The sequence below is a fragment of the Sturnus vulgaris genome, chromosome 15 (assembly GCF_052056855.1).
Source record: "Sturnus vulgaris isolate bStuVul1 chromosome 15, bStuVul1.hap1, whole genome shotgun sequence".
Lineage (NCBI taxonomy): Eukaryota > Metazoa > Chordata > Aves > Passeriformes > Sturnidae > Sturnus > Sturnus vulgaris.
In genome coordinates this window covers 9,027,455-9,050,419 of record NC_142257.1, presented here as the reverse complement: position 1 = coordinate 9,050,419, position 22,965 = coordinate 9,027,455, and the positions used below count along the sequence as shown (strand labels likewise).

Genomic DNA, 22,965 nt, shown 5'->3' with positions numbered 1-22,965 from the left:
AATAGATTAGGTATATTATTAAATTATACTTGGGCAAGTTGTCAGTTTTTCTGTTCACAAAGGCCAACTCCAAGTACATTCACTGAAGGTATCTTTTCAATCAATACCCATGTAAGCACTTGTGGCAGCAAGTTTTATCCATTTAGATTTCGGTAATGAAAGGAAACCTAGCAGAATTATCACTCTTTACAAGTCTTGTCTGACACAGTAAACATAATGGATGGATCTATGATTAATCCTTTCATCCTAAATGTCTGTGTCTCAAAACGAAACGATTTTCAAGCAACATGTATCTTCTTACTGGAAAACTATATTCTTACTGGAAAGATTTCAGAAATGTTGGTCATTTTCAGCAACTAAAAACTAAGGAAAAACTCCTATTTTTCAATGAGGTGTTCTGAGAAAACCTTAGGAGAATGAATAATGAAGAGTACATGCTTTTTGTTCTCATTCAATTTCTCCTCAAAGTTTCTTGGAATCAAGCAAACCTGTCACATGGTTCTTCAGCTGGGACTCCTCTGATTCAATTTTTAAATGAAGCTCAGTTATCGCTGTGCTTTGGTTATACGTCACATTACAAATTTGCCTTACCAAAATTCCTGACCAAGCTGGAAAACCATTTATTGCAGATTAATCCACAAGGATTAGATTAGCTAGAGCCCAGACTCAAGAATAACACATACTCTTTTCCAAGGCGGACCATCCAGGCCTGTAACTTGGCTGTTTATATTACAAAAAGACACACTAGTAAAGGGCATCTAAAAGTATATCAAGATACACAGCAACTCCAGAATCAGCAGCACACAAAAATATAGCAGTTAAAAGATACAGCCTTAAAGGGTCTTTCTTCCCTTTTCTCACTGCGTGTTTGTGCCCATATCCAGGTTGTGGTACCACACACAGAATTGCAAAATCCCAGAATCACTTAAGTTAGAAAAGACCTCTTAAGTCACTGAGTTCAACCTGTGACTGAATACCACGATGTCACCAGACCATGGCACTAAGTGCCATGTTCTGTCTTTCCTTTAACACCTCTAGGGATGGTGATTCCACCACCTCCCTGGGCAGCCCATTCCAATGTCTAATCACACTTTCTGGGAAGAAATTCTTTCTAATGTACAACCTAAGCCTCCCCTGAAGCAACTTAAGACAATATCCTCTCATCAGCTGGTTGTCTGGGAAAAGAGGCTGATCCCCACCTGGTTACACCCTCCTTTCAGCAGTTGTAGAGAGTGATAAGGTCACTCCTGAGCCTCCTCTTCTCCAGGCTTCTAACAAGCTTCTCCAGGCCTCTCCAGGTAAGTTCTAACAGCATGAGACAAGTTCTTGGCTGCTACACCTGGCTGAAGGTCTAAACTTATTATTTGTAGTTTTCCTGGACTAATCCCAGTCTTTCAAGATTTGGAAAATTAGATTGTGCAAACTTTGTTATCCCACAAAGTCAAACTAACAGGATTATGATATGCAGGTGTGATGCAGTTAAGTAAATAATTAAACTGTTTAATAAGTCAGATGCAGAGATTATAGATAATGATTAGTTATGCATCATTTTCTCCTAGAACTTTCAGATCCAGGAGCTGTATCATCCATCAAAACTGACAGGTATCAACTGTGATTCATAGATCAGTAAGCAAGTTTAGGTTAGGAAAGCTGACTTCTATCCTTAGTGGCTTTCACTGAATAAACAAGAGTCAATTAAACAGAACCAACTCTGGGCTTCTTGAATCCATCTCCTCACAGATCCCAAAATATGTAGTAGTTCTTCCAGGAATCACCCTTTGATGCAGGACACCTCTTTTCTCAAAGGGCCCCAAATCCATTGCAACCCATCAGTGACGTGCAGCCCAACCTCCCCTGCACGTGCAGCAGTGTGTCCAGCCACGGTGGGGATGTTCTCCACAAGGCTCTAGTTGTAGGGCAGCACTTGTACAGAAATAACACTTGAAGGGAGCTAAGGAACTCCCACAGAGGACAAAACGGAAAATGTGCAAAAAGGACATGATGCACCTGAAAGACAAACAAAGCAAGACTGAGTCAGCTGATGATACATCCCCTGCTCCAGTGGGACTGCAGCACTCCACTGCCATGCAATAAGCCAAAGGGCCCCTGCAATCTGACAGCAGTACTTAACAAATATGTGTGAGGGACCAGACACACCCCAGGGGTGAGACAAGGTAGTCCATGCTCACAGAGGAAGCTGTTTCCTATTCCTAGGAAACTAACCACCCTGAACATCTACAGCTCAGATATCAGCAAACCCAGGTCCTCAGCTGCAAGCTGTGCACGGGCCATCTTCTCTAGGAGCTGGACAGAAACAGCAGCAAGGTTCAAAGGAAAGTTCCCATACTGTGCTCAGCTTATTAGGGAGATTTAACATGTGCTTTTTTTGAGGAGCCTGCAAATACAATAGCAGGACTACTGGGCAATTGCTTGATTGGGAACATTAGTGTAGGAAGATGTGGACGCCAAGTTCTGAGGACAACATAAGTTGTCAGGTTAGAAAGTTCTGGATTATAACTTTATTTATTTTAGAAATATGAACCTTGGGCACATTGGATAACAATCCATGATGTTGCCACTGGCATCTAGCAGAAATTGGAAATTAATTAGTATTTGAGTTTCCTTTTGCAAATGCATTTAACCATCAAACTGTATTCATGTACATTAAATACCATACATTCTGGAACAGATCCCAAGTACTGTCAAGTTTTGGCTAGCAAATGACTCTCTGAAGAGGTGATGAGCAGATAGTTCAAATAAAGGGCTGCTCAAATGTTTTGGTGAGAAAAATCCCTGCTGGTCAGGCTCTGATGGAGGGAGCATGTTCTTCTCCATCCTGATACCATTAGTACAGGTTTTGAGATTTACAGAACTGCAGAGTGGGAACAGAGATAAGCTCCAACCCGTGAGCATATATCTATGAGTGTAAATATATACACATGAGCATTAAAAAGCTATTTGTGGGCCATTCTAAGGCTCTTTTCTTCTGCCATGGCTGTTCCTTATTTCTATGAGTGGTTTCCCTTCTTTGGTAACTAAAAGGCATGAATATATAAATAAATATAATAAATATGAATAAATAAATAAATAAATATACATGTATATACACACATTTACACCCCTGGCACACATGCATATCCTAGTATCTCTTCATTAGTCTTCAGAGTCTGCCAAGCTCTAATACAAAAATAAATCCCAGAGACTGATATGCGAGTTCCCTCTTGTGCCCAATGGATGTTATAGCAATACCTGAAAGTACACAGAAAATATGTGTTTAACAAAACAGACATTTAGAGAGAAATGAAAACAATGCAAACTGCAGAGAATCTGTCAGTTTTACTTTTTTTTTGTTCACCAGCCATTGGTCTAATGTGAAAAAGAAACCAAAAAACCACCATCTGTGCATAGCACAGAAAAGAATGAATAGGAATATGTTTGTGAAGAAGAATGTTAGAAAAATGAATTAAAAAGCAAGATGAGGTTGCTAAAGCTAAAATATTATTTTATTTATACATGAATCCTAGGCCCCACAGATAAAATCCAAACAAGGTGGAGGAAAACGGTTGACACCCCTTCTACAATCTTTATTGTTGTTAGAATTTCCCTTCCTGGCAGAGGAACTGCAACAAACCCACTTCCTCCTCCTGCCAACCGGGTGAACAGATTTTCTCAAGTCTGTGAAAAAAACCCAGCACTTAGCAATGGCAGAAACAGAAGATAAGGACATAAAGAGAGCATGAATGATCACAATATACAATTGAAGTGTAACTTGCACAGTTGTTGAATCCCTTCCTCTGATCTGAAGCATGGTCTTGTATGTCTACACCATCCCTATCCAAACTTTTCTTACCTGCTCTGAGATCTTCTCTGAGGTTTCTGGAGGCTTCATAAGCAGCTTTGCCAAGCTATAAGTCAGCTATAAAACTACAAAGGTTTTTCTGGTATTAAAGTTCAAAATGTTCGCCACTATATCAGCTGCTGACTTATCAGGTATTTCTTTAATCAGCTATTTTTCTGATCAAATCAAATCTTCAGCTGCCTGCTATGGACAGCCTTACTCGAAGGCCTGTGTTTTCTCAGTGTGAAGGGCATTTATTTGTTAAAGAGGGTAATCAGAACGAAAAGTATTAAAGATGGCATCTTAAAGACAATTTGTTGTGTGTTCAACTCAAACACATTTATCAGAACGTCAGTAGACATGGCCATTTCAGAGGATTTCATTACTGAGGTCACACACACCGTGATCTCTAAACCAAAAGCAATAAACAGAAGCTGAATTAGCTGGCAGGTTATTTTTAACTCTGCTTAGATAATATTGAGTCAGAGGATCAAATAACCTGTGCTTTACAGATTAGTGGGCAGTTACCCATTGAAAGTGTCACAGCACTAATACATTAATAATCTAATAGGCACTAACAGCCCTGAGCAGCCCAGGCCTCAGCCCCAGCCTTGCCCCAGGGCCCCAAGTGCCCATTTAAGCTCAGCCCTTGCCTGTCAATGTCTCCCTGAGCAAAGCAGGAGCTTGTGCTGGAGCCACTGCCGTCCCCGAGCCTGGCCAGGAATCCTGACCTGGCTTGACCACGGGCCTGCCTCATCCCCAGGGACCTGCTCCATGCTATGTTTGAACCTGGCTTGCTGAGCTGGGTGGCGACCCCTGCCCAGCTGGCTGCCAGACTGCTGGCTCCCAGCCAGCCCTCAACATAATATAGATGTATTTAAAAAATAAAACACATGGGCCCAATGGGGTTTGAACAGCATGCCTACACTACACCACAGGAATACAGCAGTTTCTCCACACAATTTATTTTCAGACAAATTATAAACTATTAATATACCTTTGTGGTGGCTCTTTCAACAGAAAGGACAAACAGCACCTCTATCAATAATCTTCTTATCTTATTTTGCAGTTTGATGGGCACTGTTAACTGTACCTATTAACAATTTTGTCTACAACATATGTCTAGTATATATATTATATAGGAACTGTAATATAATATCTTATAGAATCACAGAATTAAACAACAGGATTGGATTGCAACACACTTAAGAGTTACTCCCTTCAGTGATTCATGCCTATTTCTGGAAAGACAATATTAGACCGCTGTTGCATTTCTTAAAGTGCATCTCATAAAGATTTGTTCATATAAACCCGTGTTTTACCTCATAATTATAAAGGAAGGCTTTTACAGAGGCATATAGAAAAGCCATTGTTTTCATAATTGTACTTCAGGTTCAGTGTGTACACTAGAAACTTTTACAAATTAACTTGGGTGATTTCTATTTCCAAGACAGGCTGTTTCTTGCTGTCTGCCTGTGCAGCAGCTGGTGTCTAGCAGAGCAGCTCGTGAGCTTCCAGCAAACACGACATACTAACCTACTTTCTGGGCATGAGTCTCATTCACTGCTCCACTCTGCAGTGTTAGGTTTAAATTGTTAGAGCTGCAGAGTATGATCACAGAGTTTAAGTACTTGAGTTTTGAATTCAGAAATATAATTAAACTCTTAAAAGGAATGGCTACAATACAGGATTTATTTGGCTTAGCACACTGATACAAATGCAATTGTTTTCAGAGAGAAGCTAAGACTGACCCTAAATACCCTTCAGCATGGAAATGATGGAGCCTGTGTGAAATTCCAGCCAAAGCCCAGCACCAGGGCTTCCTCTGTGATCTTCCAAGAGCTGAAGACAGCACTCAACCAAGAGTTGTGTCCTTTGGTTATGTGGATTTGTCAGAATCATGAGCATGATGAAAATGAAGCAGAGCTTGCTTTAAAATGTCTAAGCCCTGCAGTGAAGTTCAGCTATGCCAAAGTAAGAGTGTCAAAAAAGCTGGTGGTGAGTTCTTTTTGAGAACTCTCACTATGAACTGGTTTTGTACAGCACAAGGTACTGTATGGCTTCCTGCATGATATTACAATAAACATCCTTATTTCCTTTTTTTCCTGTACTCTCTCCTCTCACTTTTGCAGTCTGTCTGTTAAAAAAATGTTAAGAAATGTTAGTTAAGAAATGGCCAATAATTTCTAGACTTTTCACACAGTCCTTGTAAAACTTTCAAGTTCATAGCATACTGATTCTGAATCGATATATGTTCATTCTTTGGTCTCAGGGAAATTTTAATTTCCTGAAAGCTTTCTTATACTAATTAACTCATGGCTTTATTCAAACTGTCTTTCTTGATTACTACTTCAAAGCCCAGCGATAAAAAATTGAGTATCATTCTTGATCAAAGTACAGATGAGTATGTATTATGAAACCTGTGTGAATTACTATGCAAAACATTACTGTAATCACCATAAACATAGGGAGTGAGTAGACTGTATCTTTCTGTAAATCTGGTTTGAGGAGAGACAACCACAGGAGGAAGGCTAAGCTCGACTTTGAGTGTCTGGATGACATGGGCAGTAATGGCTTAGATAAGTAGAGCCTGTATCCAGTATACCTGCCTGCATCTGGGCCAGGCTGGACAGGGCTCTGAGCAGCCTGGTCTAGGGGAAGGTATCCCTGCCATGGCAAAGGCTTAGAGCAGATTGACCTTCAAAGTCCTTTCCAACCTAAACTATTCTGTGGTCTGTGATCCAGTGATGCAGTTTCCTTTCATCTTTGCATCTTGTGTATGAGATGAAGCATTTAGAGACACCAGCAGAAGCTCTGTACCAGGCCCCTGGGGTATGAGTAGAAGATAGAATCTCCTGGGTGGGCCCATGTTTGTGCCTATTTCCTTCCAGTACTGTCAAATCTATAGCTGATTTTTTTTTTGCTTTAAATTCCTATCTGTAAGCATTTGAGCAATAATGACTACAGCTAAAAAATGCATAGACTTCTTCTATACTATTTTATACTTGTTCATTTTAAGTTAAGTATAAAATGTGTTTCTGCTAGACCAGATCAAAACAGGAAATTCTTCTATACAGAAAGCCTTAGAGATTAGCCTATATGAATCTTTCTAAAGTACATTTGAACCTGTTCCTGTGCAGGAGCCCAAAGGTTATTGGCAATGCACCAGAGAAACCCATGACTGATGGATTTAGATAGCAGCTTCAAATCTGCACTAATCTCTGTTTACAATCTATCCTCTACTACTAGAGTAGAGAGTAACTACTAAGCTGAAAATGGTTTTCATATCAGTATTTACTGAAAAAAAATCAGTTTTAAATCAGTTTTAAACCATCTACTAGGGACAAAATATTTGAAAAAATTACCTGGAACCTAATCTCCTACTTTCTTTAAACTCTGAATAAAGAAGTCAAGAACCATATAGATGAGCGTAATTTCGGTAGATTTTCTAAACTGTATTGATTTTAAGAGTGCAGTTCATTTTCTCTCTCTGAGGAAACTGAAGATGACTTGAAGAACTGAAGAATTTGAAGATGTCATGTACAGTGACTGTGTGACAAATATTCCTTTCAGTTTGTTTCATTAGCCTTTCAACATGCTAATTTTCTAGGTTTTTAGATGTGTGGGAATAAACTGTATTTTGATGTAACACAAATAGTCAGTCAACTTTTGCCCACTTTGGTTTTATGTAAGGCAGATATAATCTACCATGGAAATGCTGCACATGTTTAGCATTACCACTTCATAAAAAAATTATAAAAAGGCTTATTATTGGTAAATAATTGCTATATGCAAGAGACAGGAAATCCGTGGCTGCAAGTGTTTTGCAGTTGGTAATAAAAGCTCCATTGTTCAGATACAGCTAGATATAACTGCAATAATAAAGCAGCTGATTCACTGATTAGTGATGAACTGTTATGCAGTGAGTCTGCAAAGATCTGCAAGGTTTTTAAAAAATATGCTTTAGTTAACAAATTAAAAGGCATACTTTGGACATCATGCAGTGCTAGCCCTCAGTGGGGTGCTTTGGAGAGGCCCCAGACAGGATACACACAGCAAGAAGGGAAAGCCTTGCTGTTCAGAATGGGGCCCTTTTTGGCCAAAAGATTGCTAGGAATCAGTAACAGTTGCTTGTACCCCATCCTTCTTTGAGCCTATGATTTTATGCCTAGCCTCCATAGGAAGTGCAGGGGATGGCTCTGCCTGGAAGGAATAGCCTCTGGAAGAGGCTCATGGGGCAGTTTCCAAGGCCAGGACTCAAGGATGATGCAGGCTTACAGGCACTTCATGTCAGGAAATGATGGAAAATACATGTGACAGGAAATGAATGCGAGCCAGTGTGTGCCCAGGTGGCCAAGAAGGACAATGGGACTTAGCCTGTATCAGCAACAGTGTGGCCACTGGGACCAGAGAAGGGACTGACCCCTGGTATTTGGTACTGGTGAGGCCACACCTCCAGTGCTGTGTCCAGTTCTGATGCCCTCACTTCACAGACACTGGAGGACTGGAGCGGGTCCAGAGAACAGCAATGGAGCAGGAGCAGGGTCTGGAGCACAGGTCCGGTGAGGAGTAGGTGAGGAACCTGTGGGGCTCAGCTTGGGGATAAAGGGGACTCAATGGGGAACGTTCCTGTAGAGTACAAGCCCCTGACAGGAGGGTTCAGCCAGGTGGGAGCCAGGGACCAGGCAATCAGCAACAGGACAAGAGAACATGGTCTGAAGCAAGACCAGGGGTGGTTTAGGTTGGGCATTACGAAGAATTTCTTCCCAGAAAATGTCATCAGACATTGGAATGGGCTGCCCATGGACGTGGAGTCACCATCCCTGGCAATGTTAAAGGAAAAGCTGGACATGACAATCAGTGCTGTATGGAAGATCAGCTAGGAAAAGCCACTGTCCATAAAGGAGACAGAAGAGCCCTGCAACTTTATTCCAATAAAGGGGGAAGAGTCCATTGGGGCACATGCTCGCGGGGTCTTCCCCCTCTCTCGGTTTTGAAGGGTGCAGCTTCCTTTTATCCTAAACTCCCGGTGGCATGTTGTCCTCTTCCTTTCCTCATCAGCTGAGGCACTAGGAAGATACAGCCTTCCCGAACCGCCTACCACATATCCCCCCCCTGAACCGGTCATTTTACCCCAAAGTTCAGAAACTCAGGCTTGTGAAGACCCAGTTGTTTGTTTCAGGAGTCAAACTGTCTGAGTTCTATAAGAAACGTGCGTCTTGAAGTAGGTAGAAACATTATAATCTATTTTGAAGACGTTAACACAAATACTCCCACACATGGAATTGCTTGGAAAGACATGCCCACACATTCTTCCTATCAGTGCCACGGTCTGTTTGACGAGTTGGCGTTCGGTCACAGGTTGGACTCGATGATCGCAGAGGTCTCTTCCAACTTAAGTGATTGTATGATTCTGAGATGGAGGCCTACTGAGGGGCAGCAACAGCCTCCTAGTCTGTGAGGGACTGACGAGGGCGACGAACAGAACCCATCCCTGTGGGGCTGCCGGGGGTGATGGCCGGCTGCAATGCCCGCGCCTCGGCCCCCCCATTTTACCCGCGGGCCCCAGGCGGCCGCCACGAAATGGCGCCGCCGTCACGTGCCCGCCGCCCCCGGCCTCGCCCGGCGCCTGCGCTGGGACGGCGGGGCCGCGGCTCCGCCCTCGCCGTGTCCCGGGCGCTGCGGGCTGAGCGCGGTGCTGGCCCTGCGCTGCCCCTGTCCTGCCCCTGCTCGGCGCCTCGGCCCGGCCTCACGCTGCGAGGGAGCCGCGAACCGGCGGCGGTGAGCGGCGGGGCGGCCGCGGGGACCGGCCCTTGCGCGGCGGCCGAGGGGGGGGCAGGCCGCGGGGGCGGCCCGGGTTGCGGAGACAGACGGGGCAGGCAGACAGGCAGATAGACGCACTCCGCGCCTGGAGACTTAAATTCTCCCTGAGCGCCAAGCCTCCTGAGGGGCTCGGTGTGTGGTACGTTGGGTTTGTGCCATCCCGGGAGCTCTCGCCGAGCTGCGGGAGCGGGTTGCCTGAGAGCTGATTTTCCCATGTAAATAGCTTAAATGGCTTGTTAAAGTCGGGTAGGAAGGTTTCAAAAAAACCTGTGGAAGTAACAATTATTTTTCATTCCTGCCGTAGGCGTGGAGGTGAACCCTCAAGAGAGCTTTTCTAAAGAGCTGTGCAGGTTCAGATGTGTCATTGAGTAAAACGTGGGGTCTTGGGCACAGAGGAGTGGCTTCCTTCTGAAAGTAATGCATCAGTAAAAGTCCAATATCTAAATTTCACCACCGAAATAGTACTAAAAGTGGCAATGCATTTGTATTTCTTCAGCTAAAATTAATGCAAGCACTAGGATGTTCAGCTCAATTGTGGTTATTTTTAGAATCTGAGGGATTGTCATAAACGTACTAGAAATGTGATAAAACCCTTGAGTCAGAGGCAGTTTTGAGAAAAATGAGGACTGATTAAAAATAAATAAATAATTCTCTTCAGAAGCAAAAATGCCACCCATTAAAAGTCTGATATTACGTGGATGAAGAAAAAACTTAGTCTCTGAGCTCATCATCCTCAAGGATTAGCTTATCTGAGTCTTAGGCTTAAAATGTGTTTTTTAACTTTGTTTTGCTCCATACTCAGTGGTTGAATTTGTGGTGGCAGCAGTTGTCCAGTGCTGCCTGCCTTGTGCTGCTCTTGTTCCGCAGACAGACTCTGAACGTTCTGACAGTTCCTCAGCGTGGTGAAGGGGTGGCCTCGGGTGCTGAGCTCCGATTTCTTTAAAGACACTGTGATTATAGTACCGGTATTTCAGTCGGTGTAAGGTGTTAGAAAGTTAAAGGTTAATTACCAAGATGCCTGCTTTATTCCAGAATATTTCTAAGCTTGGTTATTTGGAAGGGTTTTGTTTTTCAGGAACTCACATTTTTGCTGCATTTGTGTTTGGTTGCTACTGTTTCTACTAGAAACCTGATTTAATGGTGTTTCGTTAATTCTTGTTGTATCCCAGTGTGGAGAACTGGAAGGGAAGTCTAGAAATCAGAGGAAGAGTTACTGTTTGGTTACAATAATAAAGCCTTTTTTTTTGACTGATGTTGCAGCCTGGGAAGTAGTGAACAGCTACTGAAGGCTTGTTTAACAGAGTGGCTGCTGTCCACTTTTCAAATCCACCACCAAGCCCCTATGTCACGGGAGAGGTTTTAACATCTTAATTTTAGCAGAAGTTTACAGCTCTCTTGGCAGGATAAGTTGCAGAAGCAGTTAATTAACTTGATTTTTTCTGAATCCTGTTGCCTTTAGTGGATTTGAGGTAGTTTGGGTAGGATAAGGTGCAGCTGTCAAAATACTCGACCACAGGCAGAGCTGTATGGAGGGTGAGCACAAATTTTTGATACTTTGCTTTAGTCAAATGAGGATATGAATAGATTTGATGAACCTCAGCAGTTATCAAAGTGTTTCATTTCAATGGCTTTGTTGCTTTTGTTTATCTTTGATAATCATTTGGATAGTTACCTTAGATAACAATTTACTGTTGTTTGCATAACAGGCTTGTATTTGATTGCATCTCTGATAACTGTAATATTTTATTATATACATTTCTGCTTACATAAGGTAACATGATTTACATTGCTTTGGATGGTTCTTGTGGCCTTAGATTATATTTTTATTGCTAAGAGTCACTTTCAGTAGCTTTTTCTTCTCTTAATGTATTGTCTAAAATTCTGCTAATTCTTATCTGTAGTGTAAAAGTATGAACTTCCTTCTCTACTGAGAGGTCATGGGACAGGTCTGTTCAAGAGAAGCTCTTTTCCTCAGGTACTCTTGGTTATTTGGCTGTTGCAGGTAACCAGTCCCATCTCCGTGAAATTCAGAAGCCTGCTGAGCATTCCAGTCAATAAAGACTATCTATATTTGATACAATTATTACTATGAAGGGATATGACTGTCCTTTCCTTAATTTTCGTATGTCTGTTTACTGTTAGTAATTACTTTTGCCTGTGGCCACATGAGGAGTGCTGGGAAGAATATTGAAATCCTGAGCTCAGAACAGGTGGGAGGATACGCATCCCCCACCCCCATAATGGGGTATTTAAAGCAGTATAAAGCTTATCACAACGAAAGTTTCAGGTTTTTGTTGTGTTTTTATAAAGTAAGTTTTTTTCATTATGTTTCTAGGGCTTTTTGTGATTACATGTGATGGAAGACTCTCACAAATTTACCTGTAATGTCATATTAAAAGAAAATAATGTGGAGGGAGGCAAGGGACTTTTAATCTGAACCCCTTGATGCAGTGCCTTGTGGTCCACCTGCCCAGGTGGCCCATGCTGTCACCTGGATTCTGGGAGCTTGTAAAGAGGGAGGTGGCTGCGGGCTGGGTGCTTTGTTGTCGGGGAGCAGCTCCTGCCGTGTGACTGCAGCCAGGCCTGGGCAGGTGCTGGTGAGGGCTGGGCACGTTTGTGGTAGGAAGCTGAGCCATGTGGCCTCTGTTGGTTCATCACACGGCTCTCCAGGCCATTATACAGCCTTGCCATAGAAGGGAAGAAGGCAGGAAAAAACATTTGGGTGGGTTTTTTTCCTCTGTTTTTCATGACTCTTTTAGATTACTTTGGTAGCTACAATGTTGTTTACCAAGATTCACTAGTGTGGTAATGATAATGCAAATACTGAATAACTTGTTGTTTACATTGAACTGTAGATCAATAAATGTAAGTGCAGTTGCAACACTTGTTTCCCATCACTTTTATTCTTAATCTGACCTCATGTTTCTGTCACTGACAACATTTACATTGTGGGATAAGCTATCTTGTGCTGATATGATCCCCCCAAGCTCCTTCACAAAAGCAAGAAAATTTATAAATTGATGTCAACGTATTCCCCCATCATTTTTGCATTGGGTGAAACGTGAAGATTTTTTTTTTCCCAAAACTAACACAGATTTTTGTGGCTTTTTATCTGGACAGGAGGGGAAAGCAGACAGATGCATGTGAGTGCCCCATGGCTGCAGCTGCCTCAGTTCATTCGTTTATTACCTATTGTAACTTGGAAGCATTCTTTAGGTAAGAAAGTTGCTTCAAAATATGTGGTTTATAAACTTAATACTTTTCTGTTGAATCTTTAAATTGCATCTCAGTGTTTTGTGCTCTCAGTTATAATGTTATTTCAGCATGCTGTTTATATGTGGCATTATAAACCTTTTATATGTTAGACACTGACAGTAGTTATGAAAATGAATTCTATGTGCTGTACAGACTCTGCTCACTTCACAGGAGAGAGAACATGTGATGCTTGTACACTGTGCAATGCAAGGCCACCATAAATGACAGATTTCTTCAGGTGCCACCCACGAACTGAATTACTAATGAGTATCAGCTTTCTCTTTGTAGGCAAGCATGACTACTTAGCTCTAAATTTTCTGGTGTGTGAGCTGAGCAGCAGCATTGCAGTACTTGAGTTTGATTTTGTGTGGAAGATGAGGGCTACTTCTCATGTATTCATAAATAATGAATACTACACCTTCGTTAAGCTTGGCATCTTTAAAGCCGACATTAACTGGGTAGTTTTTCCAAAAAATTATTATATGACCTAGGAGAAGCTAAAGTCTTGTCCCATTTTTAAAGAAAAATAGAGAGGTTCAGCATTGTAAGGTTTCTAAAGATGTTATTACTGGTTGAACACAATACCTGGTAAACATCTTCTGTTTCTAAAACCTGTCATGATTTAGTGAGGTGGATATTGCTGTTCCTGTAGCTTTCCATTAAAGAATCTTCAGATAATGTAAATTTGGTAACTTGATATGGGGGCTTTGGGTCTATTTGCTCGTAGTGCACCAAGATACTCTGTCATACTAAGACACGGGATAGTTTTTTCATTAATATGTGGGAGAATATTTGTACATTATTGATATCTTTTTTCCAGATACAGTTTAATTAACCAAAATTGTTTGTTTACTGTCAAGATTATCATGGTGCAGTAAGCATAATTTTGGAGTACAAGTGAGTAAAGTTTAAAGCCAAGAGTCTTTAAATGTCAAAATATTATTTTTTTATTTGATTCACATGATTTTGGTATAGAGTAGGCTGAAAAAGCCCCACAGTTTTTATCAAAGTTTGTAGTTTTCTTTGGATAATACTCAAGAATTCAGAGGTGTATCTGTGTTGCAAAAAAGTGCTCATGTGACTAAAAATGTAGATAATACAAAAGCTATTTTTTTGCCAACAATTACAGCTTGCCGTTAGTTAAATGGTATTTTTCAGATAATGTTTAGTAAAACGAATTTGCTTGTTACATTCTGTTGCTCTGCTTCCACATCTGCCCTACAGAGCAGTGTGTACTATTTGTCTCAGTCTTTGTTCCAGAATTGATGTTAGTCCTTCCGATGGGTTTCCAGACACTGCAGAACAGTTTTTCTTTGGTTGGTGGCTTCACAGGTCAGTTCATCTTCTGGGACCCGTCCCTGCCTTCTGGTTAAGGAATCCATGCACCCATACAGGATGACTCAACAGTGGGATGGATGTTCAGATACCAGAAAGGTACTGGTAACTTGACAGGAGCCTCCACATTCTTTAGAGGTAGGGGTGTGTGTGTGTGTGTATAAACCTCTCATTTGAATGCTACCTGGGTTATATCATATGGGACTGTAATTTAGTCAACTTCTGTTGTGCTTTAAAATAGATACTGTTCATAAAGTATTCAGAATGAAATAAAGACTCTTATTTTAGCAGTAAATATTGGGGCTTCATGTTTGTTAAAAATGTTACAGTGCATAACCAATGGATCCTTTTTCTGGCTTTGCATCCCACAGTGAATAATAGGAATTAATTTTGCTAGATATAAAGGACTGTAGTGTAGAACATTAAACATAGAAATTCTGGAGACAGCAGTTTCTAAAGGCTGTAGCAGCAAGAACAAGTTCTGGCCAAATTCCAGCAGGCAGAGCATAGATGCTGTGTACACAAGAAATACCTTGCTGCATCTCTTCCTGCATCTGGAGTGCTGTTTCTGGTCTGTAGATGACCTGTGGTTTAGGGAAATGCCCTTTCTGGTTGTTCTCAATTGTCAGAACTTTTTTGTTGGAGCCAAATCAGCATTCATGGAGTTCAAGTAAGTTTCAAATAAGATAGGTTTCTGATAAAAATGGAAATTTCTCCTATCTTTAACCAAGATGTTGCAGATCTGCGTGAGAATAGCAATAGCAAGCATTTGTTCAATTTCATTTTTTTCTTCTGGACTTTTGTTTTAGGAAACAGTCAACTCTGTAATTCTTCTCAAGTAGGGAGGAGGAAAAACAAGCAACAGGTATATTTGACTCAAAAGGTATTTAGCCTTTGCTAAACTTAGCAAGGCTATGAGCAACTGTAAGATAGAGTTTTGTAATGGTTAATTACTACATCCAGGCTTAATGGTTTGGAATGCCCTTTTGTTGTGTGACTTAAAGTAGTCTAAAGTCATAAAACATGGTTGTGTGGATGGTAACTTGATGGTCTAATAGCAAAATTATTCATGCTGAGCCTGCATCTTCATTACATTAGTAACACTGTTAATCTAAGCCGTGTCTACTCAGGGAAGAAAAACTATTATTTAATATAATTTAAAGAGTGTTGCTGGCTTATCCTTCTGCATATACTGCTTATTCCAGTCACTAATGGAAATTTAAATAGACTGGGTGAATATGTATAACAACTGCTAAAATAAATTCCTTGGTGACTGATAATTTGTCAGGAAGTCAAGCAGTAGTGAAGCTGGTTATATGAACAGCCCTTAGTAAATTGGCTACATTTGTTTTTTTCCAGCTTATCAAAGAATGCATGTGCTTTGTTTTCATAAAAATGGAGTTTGTCAGACACTCATGAACCAAACAGATCAGGTTTTACAGATTGGGGAAAATGCCAGGTAAATTTTTGATGCAATAGTATGTATTTTGGCAGCTGTTTTTGCAATACAGGGATTTCTGGGGTTATTTTTTTCTTCCTTTCTTCCTCCCCCCCACAATGAAGATAGTATGGAAAATTTTCAGTCCAGAAAAAGCAAGCTGTAGGGGTTGCCATTGGAGTTTGTTCAGTAAAAATAGATAATTTGCTCTGTTCTTTCTTGAAAAACAAATGGTTGCTTTGAAAATACTCACTTCACACAGGCCAGGAAGAGAGAAGGTCTGGATGACCATCTGGTTAGTGGGATTCGAGAAGGGGCGTCAACCTGCTCTAAAATGAAGTGGCAAAGACAGTTGTTGAAAATTGACTGAACAACAGAATTCAGTCTAGAATGGACTTGGTTAGATTGCACTGCTTCTGCCTGTGAAAGTGGAGCTTTTTTCTTATGCTGCTCTTCAGAGCTCTGGCTTGTGAGGCGAACATCCCTTGCTGAAATTGATCCATGCTGTTTGCTGATTTCCAAGGTCACTGTTCTTTTCCTGCTGAAAAACTACATGTGAACCACTCTTACTTTGCCCTGCTTTGATAAGTGGCCTCTGAAGTTTTTGATTGTTAGTTACATACTTTCCTCTGCTTGGCATTATTTGGAAAAAAAACAACAACCAAACCTGGGGAAGGTGGGCAAAACTTTTCAATCCGACTGTTCTGAACATGTCCATTCCTGGTTTATATGTGTTTAAAAACTGAGTTTATGAATTAAGGTTTTTGTTGCTATACCTTTTTAGAGATCATGAGTAGATTCCATAGTTTGTCAACTGAGTTTAAATTTAAACAATCAATTTTCTACTTCTGAATTAAATTGCTGTTAAATACTTCTTGTTCCCTACAAAATGCTCTATGTACTATGAAATACTACTACTCAAAACTACACTTGGTAAATTAACAAGGCCAGGTTCTCCAGATTCAATCCAAGTTGTACAAAATAAAAGATATTGAGGGAGAAGGTCCTTGCCAACATCTATGCACTGGATATTGACATATGGATATGCTTCTTTTCAAAATAACATGCTGTATTTAAATTTTATTAACTTATCTCTTACTGTGTTTCCACTGCTCTTTCTTCTTTCCTCCACTAATCGTCTTTATTTTTCTAGAGACCTATTGTATGTGAGACGTTTCAGGAACCTGTGCAGTTTGAATACGTCGGATTGTTAAAATCTGAAACTTTCATGATGAAGAGAGCTGGGCAGAAGGTGGTGGCTGGAACTGAAGCTCCTGGAGCATCACAGACAAGCAAAAAGCAGAAAACTAGTTTATATGGCTCAGAGCTTGGGGAATCTGACCCATGCACCTCAATGGACTGGGGCAGCCTTCCACACCACGTGATTCTGCGTGTTTTTCAGTTCCTGACTTTAGTGGATCGAGCCAGGGCATCTTCTGTTTGTCGAAGGTGGAATGAAGTTTTTCACATCCCAGATCTCTGGAGGAGATTTGAATTTGAACTTAGCCAGCCAGCCACTTCTTATTTAAAGTCTACGCATCCGGATCTCATTCAGCAGATTATCAAGAGGCACGCTGACCATCTGCAGTACGTCAGCTTCAAGGTAAGCTGTGGATGAGCAGAGGGTCAGGGTCAGCGTCACGTCACAAGCACGAGGGATGCAGCTGCTCTGTGTCAGCTGCCTTAAGAGTTGTACCTGGCAAGTCTTATGCTTAAAAATGCAACTGCTGCAACTTCTAATTTCCACATGCGCAGACAGTTTCATCCAATTTTCTGTACTCTAACCTCTGCAGAGTAAAGAAATAGCAAATGTCGTGCAAAACAGAGGTGGCAAAATAAGAGATTTGTTTGAAGTTACTCTTCAGGCTTATGAATTTTGAATCAGTTCATTATTTAAAATGCAAAGGCATTGTTGTTGTAGATAAAATGGATTAGTTTGCTCGATCAAAGACTTTGCCAAGTCTTTTTTGGGCTCTAAAAATCGACATTTTGAAAAAATGCATACATATCACTGTGTTTCGTAGCATCAGTACTATTGCAGTAACATGAGGTTATATGAAGACAAGACTTAGATTTAAAGTATGTGTTTGTACTAGAGTTACCCAGCAATCACTTCTAATAGTAATTTCCCTGAACTCTTTCTGGTCTTGAAATTTCCTGTCAATGTTGCAGTTTGTGCCTTTGATGGTTGCAGTCTGGAGCAGTACAGCTGAGTAGATGTAGAACCTGCCATCTTGGGTATCCATGGTGCTATTTTCTAAATAGTACTGCAGAATGACTTCACTATTTTTAAATTGCTTTTATAGGTTGATAGTAGTACTGAGTCAGCAGAAGCAGCCTGTGACATCCTTTCTCAGTTGGTGAACTGTTCTATTAAGACATTGGGTTTGATCTCTACAGCAAAACCAAGCTTCATGAATGTCTCCAAGGTAAGGCTCTACAAACTGTAACTAGCATATTTTAATTCACTCTTAAACCACTTTAGCTTTATGTTCTTCAGTTGATGGTAATTTTTATGAAACAGTCTCTAGTTACTTTGAAGTAACAAAAGAGTTACTTTCTGGAAAATAAAAGCCATTTCTTTTTTTCTACAGAAAACCTCCAGATACTTCAGGCTCATCACTGTGGCCAGTTATCCCTGTAGTTATCAATGTATTGCAGTGAAAGGATAAATCAAAGTAGATAAATAATGAGTGTAAGGTTAATTTCATTGCATGCAGCACCATGTTTTTAAACAAAGATCCCCTCTGTTTACTTTGAAATAATCCTTTGTTACCTGGTAATGGGGTTCCATGGAAAGTGTTTATTTTTGTGCTTTCTGCATGTGTAGAACGTGAGGTTAAAGCACTGACGATTTGCCCATCTTTTCATAAGATTTTTTTCCCTCTCATTTTCTCCAAATAGGCTCATTTCGCATCAGCACTGACAGTAGTTTTTGTGAACTCCAAGTCGTTATCATCAATCAAGATAGATGATACACCCCTTGATGATCCTTCCTTGAAGGTTCTTGTTGCTAACAACAGTGATACTCTAAAACTGCTAAAAATGAGCAGCTGTCCTCATGTTTCACCTGCTGGTGGGTACTGAATGCATGTGAAAAATGGAGTCATAAAGCATCATAATTGACGTAGTCTTGAGTTTGGACAGTTGGAAGGTGTTGAAGGTGATTGTTAGTGAACGAGTTGGGTTGATGAAGGTGGGGATGCTGCTTACATGACTGCATCTTCTGGAATCCTGGGGATTTTTTTTCATTCTCTCCACCTGCTTTGCTACTTCTGATGATAGGCCTTGAGGAGAAAAAGCCTCCAGAATTAGTGCAGGGCTTTCACACATGCTCAGAGGATGTGATGTTCTCTGCTTTAGTATGTGGGGGTAACCAAATGGGTGCTCTTCAATGTGTGCAGATTTGTAAACTTAACTAATCAGTGTTCTATGGGAACATAACAGAATCCCTGATCCCTGAATCAACTTGTACTTGGTGGGATAAAGGAGATCATAACAGTTGTCAGTAATTGTTTTGCAAGGTGCTGTGAGTGTGTACAAATTTCAGAAACCTGTGGTGTAAGACTGTTTCCAGTTTCCAGAGTGCCCTCATGTGTCCAGATCTGGGACTGGTAACTTCCTTACTGTTTGGTGAAGAACTCACTCCCTTCAAATTATGGCCTTGCTGAAAGTTCAGAGGGCTTCAGAGTCCCTTCTCACTTGCCTTTCTCCTGAAACCTTAGTGCTGGGGAAAGGGAGTCTGAGTCTGGTCTATTCCTGTATTCTTTTCTGGAGTCCACAAAAGGTGACTTAATCCATGTACTTCATATTCCAGCAGATTAGGAGGAGTTAGCATTATTTAGGTCTTAATTCATGGAAGGATGTAGGTGTTAAACTGGGTGGTGGTGATTTAAATAGTTGAAAGTTGAAGGAATGAATATTAGGGAAGGGAATAGTAGCTGAATCTGGCCTGATTTCAGTTGCTTCTTCAAATTTGAGGAAATCTGCATAGGGAGGGGCAGATGCAGATCCAAGATGAATGTGATTTGTGTCTTTTGTTAGTGTTTTAGTCTTTTGAAGTGTTAATGACCCAAACCCTGTAAAAGGTTATGGATACCTAGAACTTGGGTATTTCATGGGCTTTGGATATAAGCATGAAAAATCAGGCCAATTTTGCAGAGAACAACTGTGCTTATATTTGCTTTTCATTTTAGAGAGTAAATTTTTTTGTTCCCCAGGCATTCTTTGTGTGGCTGATCAGTGTCATGGACTTAAGGAGCTGGCTTTGAACTACTACATATTAAGTGATGAACTGCTGCTGGCTCTTTCAAGTGAAAAACATGTTGATCTCGAGCACCTCCGCATTGACGTCGTGAGTGAAAATCCTGGACAAGTTCAATTTCACACCATTAAAAAGCAAAGCTGGGATGCTCTTGTTAAACACTCCCCTAAAGTCAACATTGTGATGTATTTCTTCTTGTATGAAGATGAATTTGATGCTTTCTTCAGAGAGGAAACGCCTGTTACACACCTGTACTTCGGTCGTGCAGTGAGCAAGGCAATGCTGGGTCGCATTGGCATGAACTGCCCCAGGCTGATCGAGCTGGTCGTGTGTGCCAATGGACTTCAACCTTTGGATGATGAGCTCATCCAGATTGCTGAGCGCTGTAAGAACTTAACGGCCATGGGGCTGGGGGAGTGTGAAGTCACCTGCAGGGGTTTTATTGAATTTGTAAAGATGTGTGGGGGCAGGCTTACTCAGCTTTCCATAATGGAGGAGGTGCTGATTCCAGATAGTGATTACAGCTTAGATCGGCTTCATCTGGAAGTCTCCAAACACCTTGGAAGAATGTGGTTTCCTGATATGATGCCAACGTGGTAAATTCTCTGTGTGGATAAAATGGTGGAGTTGGTGTGTCGCTTTCTATGCAAATAAAAAATTTAAAAACTAAATGTGAAAACTTTCTTCCAGATTTGAATTGTTCTTCCTTGAAAAGACCTCTATTAGACTAAGAGCAAAGCACTCTACGATATTAATTGTATATTGAAATAGAAAATAGATTTAACTGTACTTAACAGTTCTGAAAGTATGTCTGTGGTTTACAGGTGCTTCAAACTTTAATGAATTAGGGCTTCTCTGAGCTTCAATGTAAGCATTCAATTTACTCTAAAGTGGGTTTGGGGTTTTTTTTTGTCTTTGTTTACTCTTTCTGATCTAGTCAGAAGAGGAATAGAGAAACTATTTTCCCTTTTTTTTCCCTATTTTTATCTATCAGTGGAAAGCTGGATAGAACTTTGAGTACAGTATTATTTGTCATGATGTTTTATATAGCTATTTTTTAATTATTCATGTTTTAATTGTAAGAGTTTGTATATTAAAATACACTATTCTGGGTTAATCGGATATAATTTAGCTTAAATTCATGGCAGTATAATAAAATGTTAATAAGCTTATGCTTACAAAGAACTGTCCAGTTCTAAATTGCACTTTAAGTAATTTGTCAGATTACAGAATACATTGTACAGTATGTTGCTTTTGTCTTATGAGTTAAAAGGATGGGAAAGAGATTTTGTTAAAATTACTGATTTTAAGTTTGGTTCTAGATTGATTGCTTGAGTGAGTAATAAAGCGCTTTGGAAGCTGTCAGGACACTAAGGAATAGCTTTGGATTTGAGCTTTCCTTTGTAATCAAAGACTGATGTCTGAATGCTGTTCCATGCATTCATTGCTAAGAAGTAAGGATTTCATATATGTGGCTAGTAAGAGGGAAAGATGAAATGCAGTACAGTTGTCTTTGATCAATTTCTATTCGGAATCAAGGATTTAGAGCACTTAAATTTGTTACTTAGAGGCCAAAATGGACTGTACTAATCTCACTGTATCTTACAGAGTTTCATGCAAGCCCTGATTTCTAGAGAAAGGCTTGCTGGAGGTAAGTCCTGAAATTTTTAATTCAGGACTGTTTAATACTTGTTGCTATTCATTGTTTTTTGAGAAAGGTTGTATTATATTTATTTTCTTAAAAGGTGAAAGGCATGGTGAGTTGATGTAAATTAGAGTATGTATTTTTTTGTTAACATTTTGCACACTGTAAACTTAAATGCATTGTATATAAATTTTGCTGTAATGATTTTGGTGCCCCACTTGTTCCATCTTCCTGTTGATAATGAGAAATCTACAGAAATTTGCTCGTGGTGGTTGTCACTCTTGTGGCTTAAGCCTGGCTGTCAGCTGAGCCCCTCCACAGACAGAGGGATGGGGGAGAGAATAGGAAGGTATAAGTGAGAAAACTCATGGCTGGATATAAAGAGTTTAATAGTAAAGCAAGAGTCACACAGGCAGACAACCCCCAAAAAGGGAATCCATTCACCACTTCCATCAGCCAGGAAAGCAGTGTTCTCTTATCCCATAAACCTTCCTCCTCCTTCTCCCAGCTTTATATGCTGAGCCTGATGTTGTACAGTATGGAATGTCCCTTGGGTCAGCTGAGCTCAGACTCCCAGACTTTGCACTCTCAGCCTCCTGCTTGGTGGGGCAGTAAGAGAAGTAGAGCAGGGCCGGGCTCTGTGTAGGCACTGCTCAGCTTCAGCAAAAACATCCCCGTGTTACCAATGCTGTTTCCGGTACAAATCTACAGCTCCATTCTAGCTCCTCTGAAGCAAATTAGCAACCCCAGCCAGAACCAGTGCATTCACAGTAGAGAGTGAGTTTCTTCCCTGCTTCCACACAACAACAGCTAAAGGGTTAAACCACCCTTTTCTTCGACACACTTGTTCCCAGCTGGAAGCCCAAGGATTCAAGGTAACACACAGACCTGAGTCAGTAGTGCTTTTTTGCCTGCTGCACAGTTAAGAAGCATCTGTCTAACTCTGGTTAGTAGAGCCTGTGATCTGAGCACTTCCATAATCCAGGAGATTATAATTTAAACAGAAAATTGAAATCTTTCCAAACAGTATTTTGTTCAAGATGTGTGGTTTGCTTCAACTGGAAATGTAATAAAGTGGTTTAATCCATGCACTGGTACTAGACTCGTCCATCTGTTGCGCTGTGTCCTGTTGGGGTTCTCTGCTAGAATCCATCTATGTGACAAACCTTGCGAGAGACTGGAGAATAACAAATCAGTCATCATTTTATGTTTGTGCCTGAAACCTGATTTCTGACATGCAAACTGTAAAATGGAGTTGTTGGAAAGTCCTGGAGTCCTCTGTCAGTGTATTTATAAACACTGGTGACAGAGTTACAGTTCAGGGGAAAACTTAAAAGTCTGCTTTCAATATTGTCCCTCTCTCAGTC

The 22,965-nt window shown here is 40.7% G+C and overlaps 1 protein-coding gene across 3 annotated transcripts; it reads left to right on the top strand.

Annotated features, from left to right (window-relative positions):
• The first annotated feature begins 9,469 nt into the window (after positions 1-9,469).
• Positions 9,470-22,685, top strand: FBXL21 (Putative F-box/LRR-repeat protein 21). Of its 3 annotated transcripts, XM_088173690.1 has the most exons (7): positions 9,470-9,619; positions 12,782-12,877; positions 14,249-14,389; positions 16,843-17,292; positions 17,996-18,118; positions 18,594-18,765; positions 19,910-22,685. In XM_088173690.1, exons 4-7 carry the CDS (start codon positions 16,918-16,920, stop codon positions 20,551-20,553), a joined length of 1,314 nt encoding a protein of 437 aa, XP_088029816.1. In that variant the 5' UTR covers positions 9,470-9,619; positions 12,782-12,877; positions 14,249-14,389; positions 16,843-16,917; the 3' UTR covers positions 20,554-22,685. The 3 variants fall into 3 exon arrangements, with proteins under 3 accessions (XP_088029816.1, XP_014738925.1, XP_088029817.1); XM_014883439.2 differs by lacking the exon at positions 9,470-9,619 and having other exon boundaries at positions 12,752-12,877; XM_088173691.1 differs by lacking the exons at positions 9,470-9,619; positions 12,782-12,877; positions 14,249-14,389 and having other exon boundaries at positions 15,061-17,292.
• The last annotated feature ends 280 nt before the right edge of the window (positions 22,686-22,965 follow it).